This window comes from Rhamphochromis sp. 'chilingali' (genome assembly GCF_963969265.1).
Source record: "Rhamphochromis sp. 'chilingali' genome assembly, chromosome: 17".
Classification (NCBI taxonomy): Eukaryota; Metazoa; Chordata; class Actinopteri; order Cichliformes; family Cichlidae; genus Rhamphochromis; species Rhamphochromis sp. 'chilingali'.
The window spans coordinates 10973557-10993433 of NC_137944.1; the positions used below are offsets into that span (position 1 = coordinate 10973557).

The 19877-nt window shown below is 43.0% G+C and overlaps 2 protein-coding genes and 1 long non-coding RNA gene across 3 annotated transcripts; 2 read left to right on the plus strand and 1 right to left on the minus strand.

Moving 5' to 3' along the window:
* Positions 1 to 936: 936 nt before the first annotated feature.
* Positions 937 to 4692, plus strand: LOC308383985 (ubiquitin carboxyl-terminal hydrolase 29-like; the record flags this gene model as incomplete). Its single annotated transcript, XM_080862270.1, has 9 exons — positions 937 to 1022; positions 2525 to 2605; positions 2798 to 2853; positions 3152 to 3224; positions 3334 to 3417; positions 3919 to 3974; positions 4219 to 4275; positions 4370 to 4501; positions 4593 to 4692. The coding sequence occupies exons 1-9, from the start codon at positions 987 to 989 to the stop codon at positions 4690 to 4692; spliced, it is 675 nt and encodes a 224-aa protein (XP_080718396.1). The 5' UTR covers positions 937 to 986.
* Positions 4693 to 4798: 106 nt separating this feature from the next.
* Positions 4799 to 7050, plus strand: LOC308384755 (ubiquitin hydrolase B-like). Its single transcript, XM_080863337.1, has 6 exons — positions 4799 to 4893; positions 5034 to 5110; positions 5288 to 5396; positions 5976 to 6033; positions 6202 to 6359; positions 6446 to 7050. Exons 1-6 carry the CDS (start codon positions 4873 to 4875, stop codon positions 6449 to 6451), a joined length of 429 nt encoding a protein of 142 aa, XP_080719463.1. The 5' UTR covers positions 4799 to 4872; the 3' UTR covers positions 6452 to 7050.
* A 4308-nt stretch (positions 7051 to 11358) lies between these two features.
* On the minus strand, positions 11359 to 18817 carry LOC308384249. The gene is made up of 4 exons (XR_013969287.1): positions 18643 to 18817; positions 18011 to 18160; positions 12987 to 13054; positions 11359 to 12857 (listed from the first exon to the last, which is right to left on the minus strand). It is a non-coding gene; the product is annotated as an uncharacterized lncRNA (long non-coding RNA).
* Positions 18818 to 19877: the final 1060 nt, after the last annotated feature.

Genomic DNA, 19877 nt, shown 5'->3' on the forward strand with positions numbered 1-19877 from the left:
AAGATGGATTATTTTGGCTCTTACTACGGCCAAACGGGTCCTGCTAAGACATTGGCGGAAAAAGAACCCCCCCTCCCTATGAAGAGTGGCTAAAGACAATGGCTAAGTTGGCGTCTTACGAAAAAGTGACTTATGGTTTATTAGACAAATTGCATCAATATGATTGTATTTGGTCCCCCTTTACAAGCTGGCTTTCTGTAACTTGAAGAACAGAGGAGTAATGACAGAGTGGTGGTGTGGGAATTGGTGTGCGAAGAAAGAATAGGATAACTTCCCTTTGTTTTGTTTTTTTGTTGTTGTTGTGTTTTGTTTTTGTTTGTTTGTTTTTTAAACTATTTATTTATGTAGTTATCCTTAAGCTCTGTTATTGAAGTTTAAAATGAAATAAATAAAAATTGTTGATAATAAAAAAAAGTTTAAACTTCAAAGCTCATGCATGCATGCACATCCAATGCTCAGTGTCTAATTGTGTGTTTGTGTTTTTACCTTTTTGCAGTAGCGCAGTGAAACATTTGGGCGGTGGATAAATAATGGAAAATAAAATTCAGACTACAGACGGCTTCAGGTGAGTACACGTGGTGCACAAGGACCAAAGCTCACCTTCTCAACCTGGACAAAATGAATTATTTTACACTGATACTGTAAACTTTTGTTTGTGTGTCAGGTTTCCATACATCGGAAACAGCTGCTGCATCTGTAATTCTGTCCATCCCGAGGAGAGTCCACACTCTACATCAGATCCTTGGCTCACCTATAATGACGCACAGGTGCTGCACACAACTAGATCTGCAGCTTGTGAGGAACAGCAGCACTCAGCCTACATCCTGTTTTACAAGATTAACGTAAGAAGACACAGCATCTCATCCTGAAGTGAGAGAATGGCACGCCAGCTGCAGCCTAATCCAATCTCTCTTCTTTTCTTTTTTCGGTGCCCAGACACCCTTCAGTTTCATCATGTCATCCCTAACAATACAATGTAGAGTTGGATGGAGGATGAAGACAGCAGAGAGCAAAAGAAACAGGTAAGAGCAGACAGGTAGTCAGAGTTAACAAAAACTTTTAAAGCCAGTGTAGCTTCTGTTTTGAACACATTTATTGATGACAATTTTACATAAATAAGCAGTGTGTTATACTGTTATCAGATGTGGAGTCTCACTAACCACTTTAATAGTGACTTGTGTCTCAAATACTGTTTATTTGTCTTAGTTACAGATAGTGAAATAAAAATGGAACGAGAAGCGTAGGATTTTGAATTGATACCATTGGTGCATCTACTAAAGTTCTGGGGTCAGTTTGAATATCAGTGACCTTGACCTTGAGTTCAAGTTTTCTGAAAATCTTGTGAATGCTACAACTCTGTGACGAGAAGTAAGTCTCCTAGGTCTTTAAATTTGTATATAGGTGAATCTAGTAGGAAGCTGAAGGGTTGCACTGCGGGCCATCTGTAGAGGTGTAGAGTCAACAACCTGTCTGTGAACGTGGACAAAACAAAAGAGATTGTTGACTTCAGGAGAGCACAGTGGGATCACTGCCCACTTAACATGAATGGATCCTCTGTGGAGGTCGTCAAGAGCACCAGATTTCTTGGTGTCCACCTGGCGGAGAACCTCTCCTGCTCCCTCAACACCAGCTCCATAACCAAGAAGGCCCAGCAGCGTCTCTACTTCAAGCAGAAGCTGAGGAAAGCCCATCTCCCACCATCCATTCTCACCACCTTTTACAGTGGGACTAACAAGAGCATCCTAAGTAGCTGCATCACTGTCTGGTATGGTAACTGCAGCGTATTAGATCGCAGTACCCTACAACAGATTGTGAGAGCAGCTGAGAAGATCATTGGAGTCCCTCTCCCCTCCTTATAACACCCGCTTGCTGGAGGACCCCACACAGCCTTCAAACACACTCTTCACCCTGCTGCCTTCTGGAAAGAGGTCCCAGAACATCCGGGCCCTCGCTACCAAACTACGGAAAAGTTTCTTCCCACAAGCCGTCAGACCCCTGAACACTCAGTGACTGCACTGGCACACGCACACCTTCACACATGTCACTACCAAGCACTTATCTGCAGTATCTCACACTCATACACATACATACAGACACCAAGTTACTTTTGCACAATACTCAGCATTTTGCACATTTCCATTGTCTTGTGTCTGTATCGTCCTGTTCTGTCTAGTTTTGCACTGTTTTGTCTTGTTTATTTTTGCAATTTATGCACACTGCACTTTATGTAGTCCTGGGTTTGTCCGTATATGTCATATATAGCACCAGGGTCTCGGAGGAACGCGGTCTCATTTCACTCTGTACAGTACCTCTGCACGTGGTTAAAATGACAATAAAAGCCACTTGACTTGACCTGTTTTTGTAGCAGTTGCTTGGAGACGAGCACCATACAGTTCAAATGAGCATACATTCCAAAATATGCAAATGAGCCCCATACATCATAATGCTGATGTTTGCTGTTCAGGGTATGAACGTTCTATGCTGAAAGTTTATAAATATACAACCTTTGACTGCTTGTTTTCAGTTGAACTTTTGCAAAGCTGAGGAGATTTTGGCTGCGATCACATCAAGTCCAAAGATGTTTAAACTTCTTTTTCACAGAAAGGTAAGTTTGAAGAGACTCGCAGCACATTTCTCTGAATGTTTTCTTATGGTAAATAAGCATTTTTGAAACTTTTAAGGAAGCTTCTTTTTCTGTAAAAACTGAATTTTGAATCCATATGAAGGATATTGTATTTTCTTACCATATACTTTGTTTTATGCCATTACTGATGTTGCTTTTCTTGTTTCTAAACAGAAATCACACAAACAAAACGTGGCAGAGAAGGAAATTCCTTCTACGTCTCATCAGAGGTAAAGAAATGCGCCGCTCTTTAATGCTGCTGGAGATATTTATAGCAGTGGTTTAGTTGGAGCTCTTTTATTTCCCTTTTATTGGTGTTTTGTATTTACATCTTTTTTACTACTTCTAGTCTTGTCTATAATTTCTATTGATTCAGAGATTAGCGTTTGAAAATGTAGAGTGTAAATGTACAAAATACATGATTTTGTTCCATTACAGTTATTAATTTTTATCTGCAATCTCCAGCATGTACTCCTTGTTAAAAATTTCCACTTTGAAAAATAACATTTACACTTTTGTCCTCATCAGCATCCCGGATGCTTGTGTTGCTGAAAATGGTCAAAAGAAGAAGAGAAAATGGAGACACCTCTGCTGTTCCTCGGTTTGCTTTTACACGAAACATATGAAATGCACATTCTCTTTAAATTGCACTTGTTAATTTAAAGTGACTTTACTTTTTTAATAAACTTATGTTTGTTCGTCCTCTGCAGCAAACTGACAGCGATGCAGAGGCAGAGAGCAACACTGTGAAGACACAAAAAAAGTGTCGCTGGTTTCTTTTTAAATTCTGGAAGGTATGTTTTATGGAAAGAGTCACTGTCATCAAGCATTTACTCACCACAGTTAAATGCGAAGAATTAAGAGCAATTTAGCACATCCATGTCCTCAAATTAAGTTCAAAGATGTTTAAACGTTTTTTTTTTCACAGAAAGGTAAGTTTGAAGAGACTTGCAGGATGTTTCTCTAAATATTTTTTATGGTAAATAAGCATTTTTGAATCTTTTAATGAAGCTTGATGGATGATTTCTGTAAAAACTGAATTTTGATCAGAACCAAATGAAGGATTTTGTATTTCATAGGACAAACTTTAAAACTCAATTTAAAGCATGAATAAATTGTTTTTAATTTATTTAAAGATATTCCTATATATCTGCTTCATGAGCTGACAGCTCACTAAAGTGATAAATAATATGAAATAATACCAAATTTTCTAACTGGACACTTTTCATGGAGAGACTCCCTTGGTATGTTTGTTTTATGCCATTACTGATGTTGGTTTTCTTGTTTCTAAACAGAAATTACACAAACAAAACGTGGCAGAGAAGGAAATTCCTTCTACGTCTCATCAGAGGTAAAGAAATGCGCCGCTCTTTAATGCTGCTGGAGATATTTATAGCAGTGGTTTAGTTGGAGCTGTTTTATTTCCCTTTTATTGGCATTTTTCTTCCACCTTGTGTATTTACATCTTTTTTACTACTTTTGGACGTCCTCCAAAATGTTTCAACTTCAAAGCTCATGCATACATGCGCATACACTGCTCAGAATCTTGACATCTTTCCTAATTTTGTGTTTGTGTTTTTACCTTTTTGGAGCAGTGTAGCATGCGGTGGGAAAAAAATAGAAAGTCAAACTGGGACTATAGACTGCTTCGGGTGAGTACACGTGGTGCACAAAGACTCACTTTGTCAAAGTGGAGAAAATGAATTATTTTACACTGATACTGTAAACGTTGCGCGTGTGTGTCAGGTTTCCAAACATCGGAAACACCTGCTACATGAACTCCTGCCTGCAGAGCCTCCTCAACATTGAGGAGTTCATAAGAGACATCAGGCGTCAGGGGGTTTTGTGGAGCACAGATCCAGAAGCTCAGCTCTTAAGGTGCGCTACGTCAACCTTCTACTTTCTTCAAAAACCTGAAGAACAAAGAGATCTAACAGCAGAAATGTCTGTTTACCCTTCCTTTCTACAGAAGGCTTATTGATGTCAGGGACTGTCACGAGTCAACAGATTATGGCCTTAAAGATCACCACCTAAGAGCTTTTAAGAAGGCATTCAGCAGAAAGAGGTAAGCCTGTCTTTCAGAAACGCAGAGCTGGTTGCAATATTTTCATATACCTCTTTTCCACGTACCTGATCTTTACTTTAACTACGTTACTCCTGAAATGTGTAGCTGCGGTCACCAATCATCACAGCAAGAGGAATTCACCAGCTTGTCTCTAGACCTTGTTCCAGAGGGGTCTATTATAAACATGTTAGAGACATACTTGAAGGTAAGATCACAAATTCCAATAGAGTTGTCGTATCAGCGATCTTAACACACCTTTTTTGTTAGTGTTTGTGTGCATGTGTGTGTGCATATGTTGAGATTTCTTTCTACCATAAAGCCTGTTTTCTCTGTGCTGTTGTTCAGGAACAAGAAATAGAATTTCGCTGTGATTGTGGAGGGACGGCCTCAGAACTGAAGTCGTCTTTTGATACACTGCCAAGGTGAGTAAGGTCACATCAGAATTGATCGACTGACCAGGTTTCCAAACTGTGGCGCATCAAATATCAGAGTTCTTCGAGACAATACTTGAGCAGTCGTTTTCTCCCATCTTCTGTTTGTGTTTGACACTCATTCTTCTTATTTTCTACCTTGTTTGTGTTTTTTTTCTTTTCTGCCAGAGTTCTGATCTTGCATCTGAAGAGGTTTGGCTTTACACAAACCTACAAGATTAAGAAGGTGGATGACCCCGTCAGGCTGCAGAGGGACTTGGTGGTGCCATCCAATCAGGTAAAAACAGACTGCAGAACGTCTCAGGCTACGTCCACACTAGCCCGGATAGATTTGAAAACTCCGTGTCCACACTGGCGTTTTCAGTCATTTTCAAATAGTTGTGCGTCTGCATTGAAACGGCCGAAAACGCTTACGTTCCAGTCCTGCGCATGCGCAAAAGTGAGTGAGAATTACAGAATTTGAAGAAAAGCTATCCGGAGCATGTACAAACTGATATTAATCTTTTTTAGGGCTGTCAAAGTTGAGAGCAATCAAAACAACTGCTGTCTAATGCACTCGGCTTATCTTTGTTTAATTGCTCACATGACTGCATCACATGACCAAAATGCGTCATCGTTTTAGAAAGTCTGCGTTTTCGAGTGTCCACACTGCGATGGGACAACTCCGTTTTGAAATGTATGCGTTTTCGAGAGGAAACGCCGTCTCGGTGTGGACGGGAGGTCAAGGCGGAGAGAAAACGATGCGTTTTCAAACGAAAACGCATTAGTGTGGACGTAGCCTCAGCAAATCAGCTTAATTATGGCACTGATGTGAGACTTTATGAAACTAACACTCTTTGGATTTGTTCCTTCTCAGGGTGGTGGCTGTTATAGTCTTTGCAGCATCATCAGTCATTATGGAGGCACAGAGTCAGGTAAAACAACAGACTTGTGACAAACAGAAAATGAAACTTGCTACTTTTCAGTGAAGGACTCACACACAAAAGCTTTTGATGTTCTAAGAAGCACTAAGTCAAAATCACTGTTTGCTTGAATCAGTTGACTTCCAGAAGTTGGATTCATTTGTCTTAATGTGATTTCAGGACACTACATCTGTAGTTCTGTCCATCCTGAGGAGAGTCAGCACTCTACATCAGATCGCTGGCTCACCTATAATGACGCACAGGTGCTCCACACAACTGGATCTGCAGTTTGTGAGGAACAGCAGCAGTCGGCCTACATCCTGTTTTACAAGAGAAACGTAAGAAGACACAGCATCTCATCCTGAAGTGAGAGAATTTTTAAATGTCCTGTTACCTTGTTAACCAGTTTTGTCTTCATTCTCAGTTCTGAAACAGGAAATGGAAGGAAGGAAGGAAGTTAAGGTCATCATCATGCTGAGAAGGAAAAGCAGTCGTCCCAGCCCACCATCGCACACTGGAGGACAAGTATAGGTAAGTATTGCCCTCAGGAGGGAGGGTCCTGCCAGAGAGCCTGGTCCTCCCAAGATTTCTTCCTCCAGGAGGGAGTTTTTTCTTGCCACCGTCGCCCCACATTCACTGGTCTCATCAGCAGGGACATTTTTAACCTCCTAAGACCTGAACTTTCATGGCATGCATTTTTAATTCCTCTGTGCCATTTAGGTTGATTGGGACCCGATGAAGGTAAAAACCAAGACATCAGATTCAGACTATCTTTTTTTTGTTTCTCAAAAGAATGAGATCCACATATGAGGACATTCATTTTAAATTTCGATTGAACAGTGGCAGTGTCATGTCCTCCCTCATAAGTGGATATCAGGTTTTTGAAGAGCAAAATTTTGTATTTTGGTCTAGACAACCCAAAATGTTATGTCTACATATGTGGACACCAGGTCCTAGGAGGTTAAAACAAAATCTACTAGAGATCGTCCTTTTCTGGACCAGTGTTTGGCTTGCTCTCTGGGAACAACAAATTAGTGCTGTCAGTGTTAACGTCATTAGGTAAAATGACGTTAACACTGACAGCACTAATTTGTTGTTATTATTATTAATATTATTATTAATTTATTTGTAAAATAAATTAAATTTAAAAACCAAAGAAATGATTTAATTCTTTATTTTATTTTGTTTTATTAAAATCAAAATAACAACAAAAACAAAAATAACTAATAAAAAAATATTAAAAGTATTCAGCAGTGTTTTGTGAAATTTGTAATGAGCCTTAGTTAAGTTGATGTCACAGAAGTTTCTGAATCATTTAGATTGTTCAACAAACTGATTCACTCAGGTAAAGATGGTGAGCTGGAGCAATGGTACCCTTGGAGTTCAGTTTAAGTTTTCAGACAAATATTCCCTCGATCAGTTGCAGCTTCTGCTTTTAAATAAATGATTTAGCTGCAAATGTTTAGCTACAGGTAGCAAAGTCCAAAAGTGACACCAGCCAAACATGCAAAAAATGCAAGATGGTGGTGCGCACAGATACAGCGGCTCTATGCTCTCCACTTACCCAATTTCACTGTGCAAGAAACTGCACAATGACAATAAAAAGCTCTAAGTCTAAAACAGTTTCCTGTCCAGTAAAATCGGGCAATTATTCGCTCCAGAGTTTTATCCTACTCCAGGTGAGCAGCCATCGACTTGTAATGAGCCAGCTAAAACAATAATTTCTCAGTGGCTCTTCTGGCACCAACAAGTGGGTGTGCTCTTCCATCGTGCAAGTGTCACGACACACTGAACATGGTCTGAACATGGATTTTCCCTCAATATTTCTTTTTCACCAGTACTATGGGGTATTTGTGAATATCCATGACTGACCCGGCCAGGTGGCCAGCTGGTCTTTGGACAGGGTCACGGCAGTTTCAAGGTTCAACAAAATCCCTTTCACTGACAGACTGAAGGAAAGCTCCTCAAAAATGGAGGGTCTTCAAGCTCCTCAGTGGCAGGAAAAGGTTTCCCGGACCCAGTGTTGTATATTTGTTTCCCAAAAGATTGAACTAGTGGAGAGAAATCAGGTTCTGAAACCATCCAGAGGACAAAGTCTCCAACTGGTTTGTGGAAGTCCCGTTTCTCCAAATTAATCAGCGGGTGAAATGTCTCTTCATGGATGGTTTTGATTCTGTTGTTATTCACGAACAAAGCCGTCAAAGCAGCATATGAAAGAAAGTCATCTTTCATTGTTGTCTCCAGCGTGTTAAAAGAGAGATCGAGCTCAGTGATGAGTTTTGAAGCGGCTGCAGGGACTTCTCCAAGGTTTTGGCTCGAACAGTCGAAGGATGTTGTTCACAGTGGTGACACTGTTGACTGGTGATTGACAAGCACTGAGATACTAACATGACAAACACAAGAAACATCATGACTTATTCTCCTGAGTGCCTGCAAAACAAACACAAAATCAAACTCAAAGCTTTTCTCTCAGGTGCTGGTGTGGCACAATCTAATGATAAAAAAGGTCATGCTAACAGCTTTTGGAGCACAGCTGCACAAAATAACAGCTTTTGGAGCACAAAATGCATTACAGGTAAACCCAGTACCCAAACATGTTAACAAGGATAAAGAAAAAATCTGAAACAAAAGCAGGTAGTGTGGTGATTTATGTTGTGAGGATGCTTTCACTCCCATCAAAGTCACCCAGTGTTGAGAACCCAAATGAGCCCAAAAACCTCAAGTGGCTGCAACCAACAGCGAACGTCAAGAAGTGGATACTTGCATGTTGAGCCAGAAACATGCAGAAAACCCAAAAGAGGCAAGACAGCACATCTTGGTCCCACTCAGGCAGTACGAACACCTGGAAAGAGGAGCCCACAGTTCAGACCCAAGGTCACTGGTAAGGACACCAGCCAGTTATAAGTCTAGTTTTAATTTTCATTTTAGTGTTATGGCCTTTCTAAGGGTGGCCAGACCATAATATAAGGGTGATCCACCCCTGTCTGACCCCAAGCAGCACATCACACAACCAGTACAATTTTGATGGTGATTTTTTTCACAGTGATTGAATTCTAACAAAGGAAAGGAGCGAACTATAGCTTCGGGGTGGACCCCAAAACAACAAACAAAAGGGACCGTATCTAAAGGATGTACAAAACTTATTTATGAAAAGAATAAAACCAAATGACAATGTCTTATCTCCCTAACTAAGAAAAACATGAGAAAAGGGTAATCAAATAAAAAGGCAGTCCACCCCTACATGCTCCTGTATAAAGAGACGGGTAACACAAAGCCTGCAGGTTGAGGTCCACGGCAGTGTCATCTTATATGTTGTCTCCAGGTCAAGGAGACAACATATAACATGGATAGACACAGATTTCAAAATAGCCAGCTGGAATGTTAAGGGGTTGAATAACGGGATTAAGAGGAAGAAAATATTAACATATCTAAAGTTATCAAGAGTTGATATAGCCTTTATTCAAGAAATGCACACGTGTAAGTCAGAAGCCTTAAAACTTAAATGTTCCTGGGTAGGTAAAGTCTTTTCCAGTCCTGGAACTGGTAAAAGTAGGGGAGTGTCGGTTCTGATTCATAAAGCAGTTAGCTTTACTGAAACAAAAGTAATAACAGATAAGGAAGGTAGATTTATATTGGTTTATGGACAACTACTGGACACACCAATAATTTTATGTAATATCTATGCACCTAATGCGGACATACTCACCTTTTTTCACAACCTGTCACAGTATCTTTTGGAATTAGAAGGTGCACAAATAGTGGTAGGAGGAGATTTTAATCATATACTGGATCAAGACCTAGATAGATCACTTCCTAGGAGAGGCACAGAGAGTAAATCTGTAGTTGCCATAAGGCAGATGACCTCAGATTTAGGTCTGAATGATGTTTGGCGGACAATGCATCCAGAAGGCAGGGAATATTCCTTTTACTCTCCGCCTCATGTTTATACTAGAATCGACTACTTTCTTATTTCTGAAGCCTTAGTGAATAACTCTATAGATTCAAGTATTGGTAATATAGTATTCTCGGACCATGTGCCAATTTTTCTATGTCTTGGAAATATTTTACAGATTCCTCAAAGCCGCAGATGGCATTTAAATGTGTCCTTAATTAACCCTTTAAGACCTACCATAGAACCAAGTCCGCCAGAGCTTATATTATATTTTTTCATGCTGTAGTGCCATTTTTGGGAGCATTTCAAGTTGCTATACATCAATACAACCATTATAGCCCAAGCTTTAATAATATGTCTGCATTAGGTGCACAGTAATTACACAAATTGCAAAAAAGTGCAATAAACTACAAAAAAATTGAAAATTGTTTTTGTTTTTTTAACATATATTTCTAGTCAGAGAAATTTAAGAGGCTTATCCCTCAAAACTGTAAATACAAAAAAGTTGCACAAACTAGTTTCCCACCACAGGAAATTTATTTTAAGTGTCTTCATAGTTTTATTTTTGAAATACACCAATTTTTATACACTGCAGGAAAAACGAAAATAAATATTATAATGCAAATTTGCAAAATAACAGCATGTGCATCAAAATAAACTATTTCCAGCAGTGCAATATGAGTCCTAAGCATCCCAGAAACGACACAGAAAGTCATAAACTCAAACATAACTTTTAAAAACACAAATATAGGCTCATAAGGCCCCGATCGTAAAAAACTACATTTCCGCAAAATGACGTCTCTTCCGGTTTCGGGCAGGTCATGGCGGACATGCGACAGTTCACGCTGATGGACGTAGGAAGTGTTACAAACAGCTGATCGGATCGGCAAAGCGTGTTTCTGGAATATTATGTTTTTGTTGCTGCAAGTGCTTTTTATGCAGTTTTTGCAAAGCTATATGTGGAAGGAAACTGTGACCTAGGACAAGCTGATGGCATAAGATGTAAGTACAACTCCTCCGGTTTCATATGTAAAAAAAATTATTGCGTTAGCTTACGTGGTTGCAGTGCTACCGGGATTTAAAAATAGTTACGCAAAATGGAGCATGTCCGCTCTGACCGGCTTTAACCCTTGTGCTCCTCTTCGGGGCAGCCCCAGACCCCGGGGGTCCCAAAGTACCCCACCCTCAGTAGAGACAGGTGAATGAAAATGAAAAAAAACCCAGAACGATCATTTGGGGTCGAAGAGTGCCCCAGAGCGATTCTAATGGGTTCGTCAGGGGATCGGGAAAGAAAATGTAGCACTTGGGGGCCACGCACAGAAGCTGCTGCGGCAGCGTGGGGGTCATTGATACCCCAGTACATAAAAATGAAGCAGCATAATAATAATGATGATGATGATGATGATGATGATGATGATGATGATGATGATGATGATAAGAAGAAGAAGAAGAAGAAGAAGACAACACACAGACGCTTCTGAGTTTTATTTTATTTGAAATTACACTCACGATACAACTGAGGCAATCTGGAAGGCCATACCTTTTAGGGACATGCGCAATAGGGAGGGTGCGTTTTTAAAATGCCCCCCCTCCCCCCCGGGGCTGTATTTTTGATTACAATATCAACAAACTGTCCGTGTTTCAGGTGCTCGGTGCTGTACAGCGCCTTCGGTGGCTGTGAATACATGATCAGGAGACGTTGAATGGAAGGAATGAAACGCGGCATGAGGAGTCTTTTCCTGATGCTGTAATAATGTTCAGCGTAAAAGTCATCCTCCAAGTGTCACAGCGGGATGGAACGGACACACGCGCAGGCTCTGAGTTGGGAAACACAAGAATCTTTATTACAGCACACCAGGTGATCTATTTACAGAGGTGAGGGGGAAGGCGGGCTCCGGGGGTCCACACACAAAGGGAAAAGACGCTGAAAGTCCACACGCACTCCGTCCACTCCTCACGCTCCTCTCCACACTCCACAGAAAACACGATGACGTACTCCACTCCTCGCACACTCAATCACTCAGGAAACACAGGGGTTGGTCCAGGGAATGCGGATCGGCAACTGTCCAGCGACGAGAAACACAGAGCTGCCGTCTTATAAAGGAGCTGGAACACTCTCGTAACGAGCCACAGGTGCGTGATGGCGACCAGGTGCATGGACCAAGGGCAGAAGCCCACAGGTGAGCTCCGCCCTGGCAGAGGGAGGAGGGAAAGAGAGGAAGGGAGAGAGCAGGAACAAAATGAAAAACATATGTAGCCATACTGAGCCGACTGGGTAGGCACAGGGACCCTGACACCAAGACTCGCAGACACTCGTGTTGTCTCTGGCTGGGGTGATTGGTCTTGCACCCGTTGCATGCTTCGGTGCGGTACTCGTTGATCACTAGGTCGAGTAGGTGATACACCTACGCAGTTTTCACGGTATCGACGAGTAAAGAAGACGCCCAACCATCAAGCTCGGCGTCTTTAACTGAGAATATCCAAGGGCTCCACCGAGCCCCATGAGAACATAAGATGTAAAGTACGCTCCTGTGCCAAATAATCCCAGGGAAGCGAGGCGGAAGAATTTACACCGCTCCTTCAATTCGATCCTCTCCTCTTCTTCCCTTTTTCTTTGTTCTTCCTCCTTTCTCCTCTTCAGCCTTTCTCCTTCGAGTTTCTTCTGGGCCGCCCTATACATCTCGTTGGTGTAGTGGTTTCCTCCATTGAAATCCACCATTTCATCAATTTCATCCAAAAGACAGCCCCAGAGTGTCGATCACAGCGATATTTCTTCCGTCTTTGCCCTCTGCCTCTTTTCTGAGACAGCCGTCGGTGACAGACTCAGGCGAAACGTCTTCTTTGAAAGCGTTCGCATCCCCCAGGATGGTGCTTCCGGATGCACTCTTTCCCGATACTGTTTTACCGACCAGAAGGAGTCTCAGTTCTTCACGGGTCGCAGAGCCTGCAGGGTTGGGGAAATGATAGTAACATTTGAATCATTCTAGAAAAAAAAAAACATAAAACACTACGTTACACTAGGCTATTTTTTTGTTATCTTTGTATTGATGTTGACAGCAAGCAGTTTGCCCACATAACGCCAGTAGCACAAGCAGCACACATCCCTGGATCCGGCCTTTGGTCGCCAACATTTTCAGTAAGCTAAGAAAAGAAGAAAGAAAAAAAGAGGTGAATTAAGGCACATTCAAGGAAAGTATATCAGATCAGATTAACAAGTTAAACCACACTGAAAATACATGTTGAATAAACCATGGCCCCAAACTAGTTGGTTGTCCCATGTGTTTCCCCCGTAGCTCCTCCGGGCGCACACACAATGAGCCCTGGTTTCGCGACGCAGGCGTAGCAACAACCTCCTTCTACTCCTCACTGCCTCCTGTGTGTGTGTGTGTGTGTGTGTGTGTGTGTGTGTGTGTGTGTGTGTGTGTGTGTGTGTGTGTGTGTGTGAGAGAAGGAGGTACTGGGTTCCTCACAGACGGTGGTGTTCGCGAAACCCACCCTCCCCAAAGCTAAGGGCTCGCCAGCGAGGCGCGTGAGAGCGAGGAAAATGTTTTAAAAAAAGGGAAAGGAGGATGAGGAGACACTGAGGGTCCGAGGTCTAAACGGAAGGCTGTGTTCAGGTAACCCGCCCTCCGCAGACCTAAGCGTACGCTAGAGAGGCTCTTGAGAACGATGTAGAGGGAGCAAGGATGAGGAGGAGCAACGGAGACCCCGAGGTCCAACTGGAGGGTGGTGTTCGTGTAATAGGCAGGCAGGCCACACAGCTGCTTTTTCACTAGCGAGGCGCATGAAAACGAACGAGAAGGAGCAAGGAGGACGAGGAGCAACGGAGATCCCGAGGTCCTCACCGAAGGGGGTGTACACGAAATCGGCCATCTGCAGACCTAAGCGTACACTAGCGAGGAGCATAAACGGAGGGCGGTGTTCGCCTAATGGGCAGGCTAAACAGCTGCGCTTTCACTAGCGAGGCCCTTGAGAACGATGTAGAGGGAGCAAGGAGTATGAGGAGCAATGCAGGGTCCGAGGTCCAACTGGAGGTCAGTGTTCGCGTAATAGGAAGGCCAAACAGCTTCTCTTTCACTAGCGAGGCGCATGACAACGGTAGAGAAGGAGCAAAGAGGACGAGGAGCAATGGAGAGCCCAAGGTCCTCACCGAAAGGGATGTTCGCGAAACCGGCCCTCCACAGACCTAAGCATACACTAGCGAGGAGCATAAATGGAGGATGGTGTTCGCGTAATAGGCAGGCCAAACAGCTTCTCTTTCACTAGTGAGGCGCATGACAACGGTAGAGAAGGAGCAAGGAAGACGAGGAGCAACGGAGAGCCCGTGGTCCTCACTTAGGCCCATTTACGCGCAACCCAAGGCCCATCCGGCTAAGCGCTCGCCTGCGGGGAGCAGGAGAACGGGGGAGGAGGAAGGAGGTCGAGGAGGAACGGAGAGTCCGAGGTCCTCACTGAGGCCGGTGTACGCGAACACTCTCAAGAAGGAGACGATGATGATGATGATGTGAAGTTGAGAGTTGTTGCCGTGGCGCTTTGGGTTCCCTCCAGACCCCAAGGTTTGCCATCGTAACTTACGCGATCGATGGAGGGTTACAACCAATTAGGTGCCTTTGTCCGACGGTGTGACGAGACCCGCTATAGCTGGGGGTCCGCCTGACCCCCATCTGTCCCCACCGTGAACCGGCGCCCTGTTTCGCGACGAGACCTGGGTCCGTGCTGCCGGGGTCTGCGGGACCCCCCCCCTTTTTTTTTTTGGTCCAGGGCGCACGAGGGTTAAGTATGCCTTAATAGCATCCCACCAAGTAGCCAATGTAGTGTCCTCTCGATTATTTGTCTGTTTGTAAAATTGTATTTCATCTCTTATCAATTTAATAAACCCAGAGTCTTTAATTAAGGACACATTTAAATGCCATCTGCGGCTTTGAGGAATCTGTAAAATATTTCCAAGACATAGAAAAATTGGCACATGGTCCGAGAATACTATATTACCAATACTTGAATCTATAGAGTTATTCACTAAGGCTTCAGAAATAAGAAAGTAGTCGATTCTAGTATAAACATTATGAGGCGGAGAGTAAAAGGAATATTCCCTGCCTTCTGGATGCATTGTCCGCCAAATATCATTCAGACCTAAATCTGAGGTCATCTGCCTTATGGCAACTACAGATTTACTCTCTGTGCCTCTCCTAGGAAGTGATCTATCTAGGTCTTGATCCAGTATTTGATTAAAATCTCCTCCTACCACTATTTGTGCACCTTCTAATTCCAAAAGATACTGTGACAGGTTGTGAAAAAAGGTGAGTATGTCCGCATTAGGTGCATAGATATTACATAAAATTATTGGTGTGTCCAGTAGTTGTCCATAAACCAATATAAATCTACCTTCCTTATCTGTTATTACTTTTGTTTCAGTAAAGCTAACTGCTTTATGAATCAGAACCGACACTCCCCTACTTTTACCAGTTCCAGGACTGGAAAAGACTTTACCTACCCAGGAACATTTAAGTTTTAAGGCTTCTGACTTACACATGTGCATTTCTTGAATAAAGGCTATATCAACTCTTGATAATGTAACACACAATACTTTACCACTACTGAATGTAGAGAAAGTTAGGATCTTAGGCTTATGGTCTCTAGGAATCGACTAAGGCGCGAATGACACACAGCTCAAAGAACAGTCAACATTTATTCAAAACAAAACCAAAAACAGTCATTCAACAGTTCACAACAGTTCCAATTGTCCATATTTGGTGAGGACATCGACAGCCTTACTACATGCATTACTGACTATATAAACTTCTGTGTGGATAACACTGTACCTACCAGGACTGTACGGTGTTTCTCCAACAACAAACCTTGGATTACCCCAGAAATTAAAACCGTCCTCAAGCAGAAGAGGAGGGCCTTCAAATCCAGAGACAAAGAGGAGTTGAAAAGGGTGCAGAGAGAGCTGAGGGGACTGATAAGGAATGGGAAGGAGAGCTACAGGCAGAAGATGGAGAACCAGCTTCAACAAAACAACGTTGGTGAAGTCTGGAGAGGCCTCAGAACCATCTCGGGCCACAAACAGCAGAACTCTCTGCCTGGGAGGGATGTGAGATGGGCAAATGAACTGAATCATTTCTTCAACAGATTTGACTCAGCCATGAGGCAGTCTGCAACATCGGCTGCAGACTCACCCACCCCCACTGCTGCTGTTCCACCTCAGACACTTCACACCTCCTCTATTCACCCTGCTCACTCCCCCCCACCCCCAACAACAGCATCCAATACACACTCAACACAAGGCTCCAGCCTGTCTCTCTCAACCACCCAGGTTAGGAGGGAACTGAGGAGGATTAATGGCAAGAAGGCAGCGGGTCCAGATGGCATCAGCTCGAGGGTCGTCAGGTCCTGCGCGGACCAACTGTGTGGGGTGATGGAGCACCTCTTCAACCTGAGCCTGAGGTTGGGAAGAGTCCCACAGCTCTGGAAAACCTCCTGTGTTGTACCAGTGCCAAAGACTTCACGCCCCAAGGACCTCAACAGCTACAGGCCGGTGGCTCTGACATCCCACCTGATGAAGACCCTGGAGCGGTTGGTCCTGGCTCAGCTTCGGCGCCTAATAAGCTCATCACTGGACCCACTTCAGTTTGCCTACCAGCCTGGCATTGGAGCGGATGATGCCGTCATTCACCTCCTACATCGTTCCCTCGCTCACCTGGAGACCGCTGGAAGCACTGTGAGAATCATGTTCTTTGATTTCTCCAGTGCCTTCAACACCATTCTTCCCTCGGTTCTAAAGGACAAGCTGGTGAACTCTGGAGTGGACCATCACCTCACTACCTGGATCCTGGACTACCTCACCGACCGACCACAGTATGTGAGGACTCAGGGCTGTGTGTCGGACAGGGTCGTCTGCAGTACGGGGGCCCCACAGGGAACGGTTCTGGCTCCGTTCCTCTTCACCATCTACACTGCAGACTTCTCCCACAATTCCACCCAGTGCTTCCTGCAGAAGTTCTCTGATGACTCTGCAATAGTCGGCCTCATCACTGATGGGGACGACAAGGAGTACAGAGGTCTGACCCAAGACTTTGTGGACTGGTGCCAGCTGATCTACCTCCAGATCAACGCCAGTAAAACCAAGGAACTGGTGGTAGACTTCCGCAGGCACAAGCATTCTCCACTGCAACCACTGAACATCCAAGGTATGGACATTGAGGCTGTGGACAGCTACAGGTACCTTGGTGTTCATCTGAACAATAGACTGGACTGGACTCATAACTCAGACGCCCTCTACAGGAAAGGGCAGAGCAGGCTGTACCTGCTGCGGAGACTCAGGTCGTTTGGAGTGGAGGGCCCACTCCTGAAGAAATTCTATGACTCTGTTGTGGCTTCTGCTATCTTTTATGGCGTGGTCTGCTGGGGCGGCAGCATCTCTGCTGGGGACAGGAAGAGACTGAACAGGGTGATCCGAAGGGCCAGCTCTGTTCTAGGATGCCCTCTGGACCCAGTGGAGGTGGTGAGTGACAGGAGAACGGCGGCTAAGCTGTCATCCCTGATGGACAACATCTCCCACCCCATGCAGCAGACTGTGACAGCACTGAGCAGCTCCTTCAGTGGGAGACTGCGGCACCCACGGTGTGGGACGGAGAGATTTCGCAGGTCTTTCCTCCCCACTGCTGTCAGACTCCATAATAAAGACTTTAACTGATCAAGCACACACATCCATACATATGCAATAATACTAAGTGCAATAATCCTTTCTGTCATCGTTGTATTTTTACTCAGTTGTATATAGTATTTGTATTTGTATTCTATTTTTATCTTATTGTATATTTATTTTATTTTATTCTACTGTATATAGTATTTTATTTTATTCTATTCTGTACAGTTGTGTACTGTATTTATTCTTATTGTATTCTAATTTTTGCCTCATAACTTTTGCACTGTCCACTTCCTGCTGTGACAAAACAAATTTCCCACGTGTGGGACTAATAAAGGTTATCTTATCTTATCTTATTTGTCAGTCTGTGTATTCAGTTTTAGAGTTCAGAGTTCAGTGTTCTTTTCAGTTCAGGTGTGTGAGTATAGTGTTAATGTTAGTAGTACTACCCGGGTAGCGTATTGTTCTGAGATCTCATAAGCTTATCTGTCAAGAAGTCACGCAGTTGTCACTTTAAGTAGGCTGGAAATCTTTCCTGCATCGCAGCTGGGGATCCGGAATCCTGGCTCGCAACTTTAGACTCCAACAAAAAAACCAACCTGCACAGGGCAGTGAACATATTTTACATGAATATCATATAACAACTTAATCAACACTAGTGACCAAATGTCTCTCACTCTTTGTATATAACGACTTAATGCAATCAATAATAAAATTAATCAAAGAACCTTAAAACAATTTCCACATCATACAAATTTAACTCAAATCTCATATTTTGTGAACAGCAGTCACATCAATCCAATGAATTGAGAGAATGTACATTACTGATGCACGAGGAAAGTGCAAAACATGGTCGCAGTACTATTTAGCCAAAGACTGCTCATATTTATCATCTCATTACAATAAATAAAACTTACCTACTAGCTTCCAAAGAAATATTTCCGATTGGTTTAAAACATTTACAAGTGAAGAAATAAAAAGATAATACAGCACTTAAAAGGAACACATGGAATTTACATTATACTAAGCTAATGATTAGCTAACGATTAGCTTGCTATGCTAGCGCAGTTAGTCAACTCACCGGAAATGAACAAACAACACAAAAACAGAGGTACATCAGCACCAACAAAAAGTGTCCGCGCTTCCCAACAAGCGGAAAAGTAAAATCCAATTTGTGTCTTCACACACAACCTTTTTCTTGAACAAGGATTAAAGAAAAACTCGGTGAGTAGCTCCGACCAGCATATGTAGCCTTAGCGCTATTCTCCTTCTCTACAGTTCTCAACTCAAGTTCACAAGCACTAAACAATCTCATAGTGCCACCTACTGACATTCTTTGGGAACAGCAGTTCATTTTCATGAGGCAAATTTTAGGTGGGTTACAATAACTTTAGATATGTTAATATTTTCTTCCTCTTAATCCCGTTATTCAACCCCTTAACATTCCAGCTGGCTATTTTGAAATCTGTCTGTCTATCTATGTTATATGTTGTCTCCTTGACCTGGAGACAACATATAAGATGACACCGCCATGGACCTCAACCTGCAGGCTTTGTGTTACCTGTTTCTTTATACAGGAGCATGTAGGGGTGGACTGCCTTTTTATTTGATTACCCTTTTCTCATGTTTTTCTTAGTTAGGGACATTTTGGGGGACGTTATACTCTTACTTGTTAAACACATGCTCCCATCCACTCTCTTGGTCCAGAAGCTCCATAATCCAAGTGTCCCAACTCAGGTCTGATGGCATTTTTTCAGTGGTGTTTTTAACCTCTTGGGAACTTTCACTACATTCCTTACTTGATGCAGAAAGAAGAAACGAGTCAGGGATGCATAGCAAGCACAACAAGACACCAGCAGCCCAGACCTTTCACCAACTGAAGACATTTGCAGCACCATACAACATGACAGAGAAGAGCTGGGACTATGTAAAAGGGTGAAGTGCTGCAGTCAAGTTGCAATGGTCCTATCTTTTATACAGTCTATGGTTCACTCTATTAAGATGTGATTATTTCCAAGGTCCATTTAGTTTTAGTTAGCTGAAGCTAAACCAGAAGTTAAAACGAGATGGTGAAAAACATTTTTAGTTAATGTTACGACTGTTGTCGTAATGTTGTCTCATATGTAAATCTGAGTGTGCAGGTGCCTTTCCGTGATTGGTGCATCCATGGGACGGCCCATACAGATTGGCTAATGACCTGGAGACAACATATAAGATGACACTGCCATGGACCTCAACCTGCAGGCTTTGTGTTACCCGTCTCTTTATACAGGAGCATGTAGGGGTGGACTGCCTTTTTATTTGATTACCCTTTTC

Bases quoted from the DNA above. Each gene is read 5' to 3' on its own strand.
- LOC308384755 (XM_080863337.1), top strand. From the start codon at position 4,873: ATGTTAGAGACATACTTGAAG. The intron at 4,894-5,033 runs GTAAGATCACAA...GCTGTTGTTCAG, and splicing joins TGTTAGAGACATACTTGAAG to GAACAAGAAATAGAATTTCG. The intron at 6,034-6,201 runs GTAAAACAACAG...ATGTGATTTCAG, and splicing joins TTATGGAGGCACAGAGTCAG to GACACTACATCTGTAGTTCT.